The sequence below is a fragment of the Simochromis diagramma genome, unplaced genomic scaffold (genome assembly GCF_900408965.1).
Source record: "Simochromis diagramma unplaced genomic scaffold, fSimDia1.1 OVJJ01000816.1, whole genome shotgun sequence".
Classification (NCBI taxonomy): Eukaryota; Metazoa; Chordata; class Actinopteri; order Cichliformes; family Cichlidae; genus Simochromis; species Simochromis diagramma.
This window is the reverse complement of record NW_024386908.1, coordinates 4702456-4712627: the sequence shown is the minus strand read 5'-3', so window position 1 is coordinate 4712627 and position 10172 is coordinate 4702456. Positions and strand designations below refer to the sequence as shown.

Here is a 10172-nt window from a genome sequence, read left to right as displayed (position 1 = left end):
TGTATTATTTTATAAATAAGAACAATAATAAAATACAAATCTGTTTGTATCCTTTGCGTAACATAGTTGTCAAATTACCAGATACTTCAGATTCTGGACTGAAATGTATAAAATAACAGGTTTATTTATTCAATACTGTGATTGGTACACATTCTGTTTAGAATTTACATTTTTATAGATATTTTACATAGAGATGTAAATGTGTATCACAAACACAATCCAACTCCTCTAAACACATCGCTTTTTCCTTCTTTGGGTTTTCTAAATACATTTTGAAATTATAATTAATGCAATGCTGCTACGCTTTGGATAAAAAAAAAATGGCATTTTAAAAATGTGCAGCATTCAAAGCTGCTCTGGTAGAATAAAAATATGAATCTGAATATTAGCACAACAGGTCGCCTTTAACATCTATGGTCAGGAAAGCATGCTCAGCTCATATCCCAGCAGTAAGTGATCTCACTAGCGTTCCCTAAAGAAGGTGAACATCGCTATGAGCCATATAAAGGAAGGCTGTCATGCTTCCCTTTGTTTGATCCTCTGCTCTCCATCTCCTAGTATGATCTGTGAGCAGGAACACTGTGTTCTCTCCCTGGTTCCTCCGGGTTATCCGGCCGCTTACAGCCAAGGCGGTTCTACCGAGAAGAGGCTCGTCCTTCTGACCAATAGGAGAGAGGAGAAGGAGGATCGGCTGTGAGCAAAGCGACTCACTCCGTCAGAGAAAAGAGAAACTCAAAGAGAAACGTGCTTTGCTTGTTAAGATTGGACGTTGGAACGCGCTGACATTAAAGGAGGCTATGAGTGACAGGGATGGATAGTCTGAAATCTCTCTCACGAGCATAAAGTTTTCATTTTTCTGGCACTTCACGTTTTTAATAGACGACGGCTACAGTCTGGCACATCTTTAAAAACACCTTCTGTGTTTTACCAGCTGGTGGCGCCCTCTGCCAGTGTGCCCTCTCCTGCTGGTGTTTGGGAAAGCAGTCAGAGGTGGACCTCTGCGTTTTCTCCAATCTCTGGTCGTGGCTACACCCGTCCTGACGTTCCCCGCGAATTTTATCCACGGCGCTCCGCCACATCCACTCATTTTATTTCATTTTTTTAGTTACGGGGAGGGGGCGCACACACTACCTGACGTGCTGTCGGAGGCAGAAAGGTTAGAGCAAAGCGGGTCTCCTGTTTGGATTCGTACGGCTTTCTGCCCTTTAAACCGCGCGGATGTGATGGCTGGACAACTTTGTGCTCACGGCGCGGAGACCGAAGCAGACAACAATAGGCTCTAATGCAGCCTGCTGCAGTTCGGCTGCAAGGTGAAGGTCCGCGTGAAGAGCCCGTGGATCGTTTGCGTTTTCTCAGATCCAACAAGTCCGGCAAGGTAAAAATTTAAACAGAATTACAGGAAGTGTTTTCACTTTTAGGTAATCTCTTTCTTTCAAATACCCCCCTCCCCCCCAAAAAATGTGTTGCTCTCAGAGCTAAAAAATATATATATTTTGGGGGGTAAATGGTTAGTATCGTAGTTTGTGGTGATTTGTGCCTGAATATGTTTTATATAGCGTGCAGTCACCCATATTGTTCTAATTAAAACAAGATTTAAAAGCAGGATTTCGTGTTTCTCTCTCTCTGCTTTTTTTTTTTTTTTTTTTTTTTTTTTACATGAATGGCACCGTGCCACTCCACGCGCTTCGCCGCCCTTACCTGCCACATTTTTTCCCTTCTCTATTTGCTCTTTTTCTTACCACCGAGGTCAACCGAGGAGAGCGTGTGTGCAGGAGATATGGGAAATGTACGGGAGGTGTTTTTTTCCCCTCCTTTCCTACTATGGGTGGGGTTTTGTCTCGCTTTATTGCGGCCCCGTTTTAGGCGTGCGCCATTTTCCGTGCGCTTTTACGCACGGGGACACCAATAAAACTGATAGTCTGATTAAATCTGGAACCAAGAGATTTTCCACAGAAAAGCGCATCCCTGGTGCCAAGTTCTGGCTGAGGTAGTAGTTTGTGCTGTTGGTCGGGTTGTCATATTACCCCTTGCGGAGATGACTGCGCAATCTACTGCCTTGCCGGCGCTGGTGACTTGCAACGAGGGAGCCAACCGGATCGACATAAAAGCCTAAACCCCACTTTACATCGTTCAGAAAAAGAAGTGACGAAATAAAAAAAAAATAAAAAACCGCATGCTTTCAAGAAAATTCAAATACTTGTGTGTGATATAAATGTTAACATTTCTTGAAATAAAGTATTTTTTCCAAAGCTTGCATCACGTGCATTTGTGTATATCTGATTCCAAATCTTGTTATAATTAATGTTCTGCTTAGACATTCTTATTTCTCACGGGGGTGGGGTGTTAAAGCAAAGATGGAATTAAAGATGCCAGTCCCATTAAGTGTCTTAGCAAGCATTTATGGTAACCTAGTGCTGTACCATATTATAAATTGTGTTATAGCTCCAATACAAAGTAGATATAGGGCCAATTTTGCCTATACCAGTCCTGATACTCGTACTCCCTTAAGAGAACATATAACCCCAATTCTTCATCAGCTTCACTGGTTGCCCTTAGAAGCTAGGATAAACTTTAAAATTTTAGTTCTCACATTTAAGTGCATCCATAACCTTGCCCCTCCTTATCTGTGCGATCTGCTTCATATTACCACTGCTTCCTGCTCTCTCAGATCTTCATCTGCCATTCATCTTGTTCTTTCTGCTCGTCTTGTCACTATGGGGAACAGAGTGTTCAGTCGCACTGCTCCTCGGCTCTGGAATTCACTTCCTCCAGTCATAAGAAATATAGATTCCCTTCCCTTATTTAAGTCACAGCTTAAAGCATACTTGTTTAAACTGGCTCGCTCGCTTTAATACAGATCTTACCTTTAAAAAAAAAAATTGTTTATTTTTTGTATTTTATAATAATCTACTGTTTTATTTATATCTTTCTTCTCTTTGTAAGGTGACCTTGGGTTTTAAAAAGGCGCTCTCAAATAAAATGTATTTCGGCTCTTCATGTATTTTAAAACATTTTTTTTGGGGGGGGGCAGCTTCTGTTTAAATGTGCTGTAGGCTCTAAATAAAATGGATGTGACAGTCAACGCAAAGAATTTTCATAGTGTGCGTTTGAGGTATTTTCTTTTATTATTGCCAAAAGAGTAATTTAATGAAGTGGGCTACATACTAAACTTAGAAGATAGAAAAATAGTATCAATCCAATCCACCGATACCAGTGTTGGTATCGATACTGTGGCTATTTGGATCAGTCCGCCCATGTCTACAATTAAGGAGCATTCACTAAGGCAGGACAACCTTCAAGTGCAGCTGTCATCAACACACATCATCGACATTTCCTATTGTGGCAAATCAGAATGTGTGCTGTGAAGAGCAGGCTGTCCTCAGTTCCATGGGAGGAATTATGCACAAGTTGGCAAAAAAATAAGGGGAGTGAGTTTTAAACACATCTGACTGATGCATGCTTTGAAATTGGTGTAGTGCTTGAACTCAATGTTTGAACTGTGAAACAGTATTTAGGGAGCTATGTGAAAATTATTTTTAGGGGCTAGCTGTTTGGAACCCCCTTTATTTGACCTTACCAGTTCATTCACTGTGTGAAATGGCTGAAACGATTGAAACCCAGTTTTTTGATTGGCTGCCCCTATAAACAGAAGGTTAAATAGCAGGTGGGTGGGGCTTATTGTGGATGTCTGCTTAAACTGACACAGAGGGATGGCCAACAAAGAAAAATGAAACCAAGTGTTAAGAGCACTCTGCCTGAGCCTCTGGCTGACAAGGATTCAGTTCAATTCAGTTTTAGTCACATAGCATCAAATCACAACAGCAGTCTCTTCAAGGTGCTCTATATTGTAAGGTAAAGACCCTAAAATAATACATAGAAAACCATCAATCAAACGATCCCTTAACAGCAAGCACTTGGTGATAGTGGAAAGGAACTCCCACTTGACAGGAAGAAACCTCTGTGGCAGCCGTCTGCATTCATCAGCTTGTGGTGTTGGGAGTGAGATAGGACAAAATACACACTGTGTGTACGAGAGCTAGAGATGAACAATTATCTGTACATAGGCCGAGTTCATTAAATAAATTGTTAGCCATGTTTTATATGCACATCCATCCCTGTGACAGTACATGTATGAGAGAACTTTAAAAAGAATATATTTTCTTTAATTTTTTTTTAACGAATGAAAGGATTTTTATGTATTTTAAAGGGTCACCTAGTGACATGCATTGTAAATTAGTTTAGAATGAAGCTGATGTGTGCCATGGTTCATGGTACACTCACTGGACACTTTATTAGTTACACTTTGCTGGTAAAAGCTTGGACCCAATTTTGTCTCCATTCTTCAAGGTACAATTTTATCAAGGTGCTAGAAAATATTCTTCTTATATTTTGGTCCAAATTGACATCACAGGATCACACAGTGGCTGCAGATTTGTCAAATGCACAGCCGTGATGCAAATCCATCGTGCCACATCCCAAAGGTGCTCTGTTGAGGTGACTGTGGAGGCCGTTTGCGTGCAGTGAACTCATTGTTCAAACCATTTTTAAGAAATCTGTTTGAGATGTTTTCCACTTTGTGACAGCGTCATCCTACTGCAAGCAGCCATCACTGTGGTCATAAAAGGATGGATGGTCAGCAACAATGATAAGTAGGCTTTTAAACAATGCTCGGCTGATAGTAAGGGACCCAAAATGTGCCAAGAAAATATTCCCCACACCATTCCACCATCAGCGGCCTGAACTACTGATAAAAGGCAGGGTTTCATGTTGACTGCATGAAAAAAGCTGTTAAAAATGGTAATATTGTGTGTTTAAAAATATGGCAAATATAAAAAATTTATATTTTTAAAGCAGTACATTGTATAATACTGTAATGGATTCTTTATTTATTTTACAGTGAAGATGAACATTTTAGTTTCCCCACCTCATTATTTTTATAACCTACTCATCAAGCATGTGCATATTTTTTGGTTTATTTTTTGATTAGCATTCAATCTCTCAATGAATACAGAAGAAAGATAAACCACAAAGCAAGAAAGCACCAGATAAGGCTAATCAAAAAGGTACTGGCTGAAGCACGTGCTTATTAGGCCAAACCTTTTACTACAAGATTATTCGACAGGCAGCTGGAAGCAACAGAGAAGAATAAAGCGTATATATGTTTTGTAGAGAATTAGCAGCGGTTTTTTGTTTTCACTTTTTTCACTTAGGCAGTCATCAAACATTGCCAATGGTGACAGTATTAAATAAACCACTTACCAGTATATGAATAGTGAGGTCATTCATCCATTTTTTCCACATTTCCTTTGTGGTCACACAGGAAATCAGTTTGTTCTAATGGCCTTTACCCATATTTACCTCATCAACATTATGAATTGTGTCTGAATGATTGTGCACAATCATTGCACTTACGGTTCGCTGTAAAAAATAAATAAATAAAAACAAAAATGTCTCATCTTGTTTAGCGTTTCCGGCAAAATGTTTGACATTCAGTGAGTAGTCTGTATTTCCTCTAATGAATCCCTCCGCTGTCTGCTCTCAGAGCCAAACTAGTCCTTTAGTGTCCAGTTGACCGTGTTTGTTAGTTTCTCCCACAAGCAGAACCAAGGGAATATAAACAGCAACAACACTGATTAGCTCCTCTGGACTCTCTTTTGTTTCTTGCTCGTTGAGATTAATTTGAACTGAGAGTGCAAAGGTTTGGAAAACTATCGATTCTGTTCACATGAATGTTGAGCACAGCTCCATTTGACTCCTTTTCTGTCTTTTTTTTTAGTGAGACAAACAACAACTTTAGATTGATCTTCAACATTTATTGTCTCTTTTTTTATTTCTGGAAAAGAAACACTGCAGGTAAACATCACTCCCCCCCCAAAAGTCCAAGTGTTGCACAAGGAAACATTAAAAATATTTCTTTTTGACCTCATAAGTTATTTTCACGTTATATAAAATGTGCAGTTCACATTCACAAACAGAGTTTGAGGGTAGCACAATGGTCACTTAAAACGGTTTCCCACTGGGCTTCAAAATTCCTCTTTGCTACAGAAAAAAGAAATCAGCTCTTTGCATCTTTCTATAACCATTAGTAGTCTTAGGTAGAAAAAAACAACAGCAATGACAAGGTTCACAATACAGCAAATTCAGAAAGCAAGACCTACAGTTGACTGAAGGGACTAAGCTGATCAAGAGCTTCCTGTACACACCAATGCTCTCCCACATATTTACAAATGCAGTGGAACCAAGACCATCACAGAGCACTTCCTGTCTTTAGAAAACCACTCTCAACAGGTCGTTATCGACACATGACAGTTGAACCTGAGTTGATGTACAGTAGTTGGGTGGCACAATAGGATGAGAAAAATAAAATATATACTCATGTTTCCACATTCGTTTAAGAGAAAAAGGCTTAATGACAATAATAAAGAGCCTAAAGCACAGGTAGAAGGATGAACATTCAAAACACATACTGATGCACACGTCAGATGCTGAAGATCTGGTAGCATCAAAAACATTTACATGGAAAAGTAAAGTATGAAGGGAAAATAACCACTTATTAGAAACGTTTTTCATTAATTAACAAATGCTAAACACCTAACCGAAGGAAAATATTCCAATACATTATTTAACACTGGAATATTTCGTTAATGGAATGTATAAGAGGGGAAAATGCACCATGCAAAGTTCAGGTAAACATCAATGACTGCTTCTTGGAGGAAAAGGTAGATTATTGTTGTCAGCTGCAAACACTGTGCAAGATAGCATGACAAATAGCATGTGTACATGTATGGTGACACAAAATAATTTTGAGTAATTTGCATGTATGTAGTCTTAGGAAGAATGAAGTGCGATGTTTCAATACTACACTCAGTTCCTACGAGTAAATCTAAACGATACAGCTAGGAGACTATTAGCTTAACTTAGCTTAGTGTAGCATAGAAACAGCTAGCCCAGAAATTGACGTGTAAAGACAGACCTCAACTTTTAATATGCAAAAAAAAAGAACACAGCAAAACTGGAATTTTTATACTCTGACTTTTTTACAGATCAAAATAATAATATATAGTATCAGTAAAGATCAGCAGTATTTGATTTTCTAGTCTCAGTGCTAAATTAAGCTAGATAGCTGCTAGCTGTAGTTTCATATGCACCATACACACAGGAATAACCAATATTCTTCTCATCCAGCTCAATTATCTGACATCATTCAGGACATTACTTATTAACAATTGACTTTATAGTTGTCACCCTCTTATTACATATTCCAACTTTGCAGTCAACTTTTAAATACACCGGTTTAATTCCAAAACCCCATACATCAACTATGGTGAAGGTAAATTATTTATTTAAGATGATGTTTAATTTTTCAAAACACATTTTTCTTCTAAAACATATTTGTTTGCTCGCCTCAACAGCTTGGAGTGAAACGTGTCAGTTTTTTCCACCACTTTCCCCCCCTATCTGCAAGTCAAAATTTCATCAAAATTATTCTAAATTTCAAGTTATGTATCTCAAAATTTCAATTTTCTACATACAAATAAAAATTTGGAGATTAAAAAGTTTCTGAAGCACAAACTACTTCATATCTTCTGCAACTTCCTAAAACTAAAACTAAAAAATATGAAACAAATATGGAAAAAAGAGAAAATGATTTGGTTTCGTGTATAGCCATTGGTATCGTTTCATCTTATTCCCTTTCTTTGTGGCTGCTCTCATCCTTTGGGTCTTATGCCAAATGTCTGGAATAATATATAATCAATAATATATGCATGATCGTTGCACATTAACAAATAACATTATCACCAGTTCTCATTCAGTCTATATAAATTCAACAATAATTCAAACCATTGCACCATTGCTCATAATCCCAGGCCTACATTATGCTACTGCATGCACTGACACACAGTCCACTACATCCACTCACGGTAACACATTTTACCCAAACCCGTCCCCCTGAAGGCAACATCATCTGTATTCTGATGAAGCACCTAAAGCAAGAAACATGCAAAAACAAAACAATAAAACAAAAGCTTTCAGATTCAACCTTGATTGTACTTCATGATTCTTCTTTTTAAAACTACAGCTATGAATTATATCAATCCTCCCTGCTGCAGGGAATATTTGCTTCTTCATCGTACCATGGGTCTTCAGTGAGTTATATGGGTTGGCCTAAAGTGCAAATACACTGGTGTACAAGTCATTTAATCTCACGTTAAGACAGTTATTTATAACTTCAAGAGAATTGCCAAACCAAATCCCAAATTTAAAAATGTAAGGATTTTAAATTATATTAAAAAATATTTATTTTCCAAATCAGTAGATAGAAACCACTTATGACTTATGGCTTAGCCACGCTAGAGTAAAAATAGGACCGCAACCTCACTGCAACTAGGAGAGAAAAAAAAAAAAGATGGATAGTAGCCTGGTAAGAAGTTGCGGCAACCAAACGACCACTCAGAGGCAAGCACCATAGAGGTAAACCTGCTATGTTATTTTGCAGTTACATCGCTGTCCTGCAGCAACTGCACCGCTATTTATGGAGGTTTTCTGAATGTAAGTAGTTCATTTAAATGTTGCATGTTGACAGCAACAAATTTGCAACAGGTTTTTATCAATGACTGCACACAAAATTCCCAACTTGCACCAATTCAATCTGATGGCAGACTGAACACTTCTTATTAGTGGTTCATCACTATCTCGATGATTCAAAGTCAAGAAAACAGCTGATTGCTAGTGGTCACAGATGTTGCCCCCATCCTCAGAGCAACAATTTTAAAGGTAACAAGATCATTAACTTATTACATAGGGTCACAATCAGTTTGGTTGTGCCACGGTCCCCGCCCAAAGTATTTCTTATCTTTCGTTAAGCTGAACTATGATTTTAGCTTCATATTTAATTGATAGAGAATAGCTAGAACAACAAAAGTCTAAATATCTAAGAATATAATTAAAATAAAATAATTTAATAAAACGTTTAGTAGAACATGGCGACTTGTTACTGGAGTAAATGACTTGTCACAGTGAACTTTTTTTTGCTGTGCAGATGTGTTTGTTTGTTCATAAACCACATCAGTCCTTCTGTCTCAACTTTCGATTGATAAAGGCTAAGATCCTTTAATGACTTTTTGGGAAATGAGGATAACCTCTTGTTCTGTGCCCATATCGACACTTCTTTAATTTCTTCGGCAAACTTGAAACAGTTCTTCAGCAAGTGAGTCCTTTAAAGCCACACTGTGGCAAAACGGAAAATGCAGCTGACATGTCAGCTTGGTCCATTTTCACAAGACAAAGGAGGTATTCTTTTTTTTTTTTTTAAATATATATAAACAAACAAGTTAAATATACAATAGCCTACAAGAGAAGGAAGGATCAACTAAAGAAAGGGGAATAGTAGGAGGAGGAGCCCAGAATTGTTTAGCACAAGAGGAGGGAGGGAAAGAGCGAGAAAGCTCTTCTTCACTTCAGAAAAGCATTTGCTTATTTGAGTTTTGCCAGGCAAATTATTTCTTGACATTGTTTATTCATGACATGATTTAGTGACTTAAAATTATCTACGGTTTAAGCTTTCACGACTGTGGAGTCTTAATAAACTAACATGGCGATGCTGACTGTAGTTCCCCTGAGCTGATCAATCCTGAACTCCCGTAGAGAAATGAAGCACCAACAAATTAATGTGCCACCTTCTTCTAAGGAAGCAAATAAATAAGAAAACTAAAAGGGGGACTCTGAGTTCAGGACTAATCAATCCTGCTGAGTCTACAGGCCTTTCTCATCACTGAACCATAGCATCGGTGGAATGCTCCTCAGGGTTGGCGGTTGCCGTACATGAGAGGTATGATGAAGACTGAGATGTCGTCTCCGGAGCCCAGGCGCTCATTGGTGATCCTCCAGCCTCTGTCTCTCAGAACACCTCGTGCTCGCATCACCAAATCCTGTGCGGCCATTGTGTACCTGGCCAATAGAAGACACAGCAATGAAGCCCTTGCTTTAATATTGTGATACGCTGTAGCTCATTTAATTTAATGGCACTCTCTTGAAACAAACTCTATAGTCTAACAGCGCATGGTGCTGAAAAGAAGGATGTAATTCTGAATAAAATACACAACACAGAGGCACAATTTACAAAATTCCTATTTATTTATGTAGCAAAAACGAAATAACTAGACAAAGGAAAT

The 10172-nt window shown here is 38.4% G+C and overlaps 1 protein-coding gene across 1 annotated transcript in view; it reads right to left on the bottom strand.

Annotated features, from left to right (window-relative positions):
- Positions 1-5798: 5798 nt before the first annotated feature.
- LOC120735643 (protein phosphatase 1H-like) overlaps positions 5799-10172 on the bottom strand; it is a 33806-nt gene continuing 29432 nt past the window's right edge. The window contains exon 10 of the mRNA XM_040035134.1: positions 5799-9948. Within this exon, the coding sequence (XP_039891068.1) occupies positions 9801-9948 (148 nt within the window). The 3' untranslated portion in view covers positions 5799-9800. The remainder of the gene's footprint in view (positions 9949-10172) is intronic.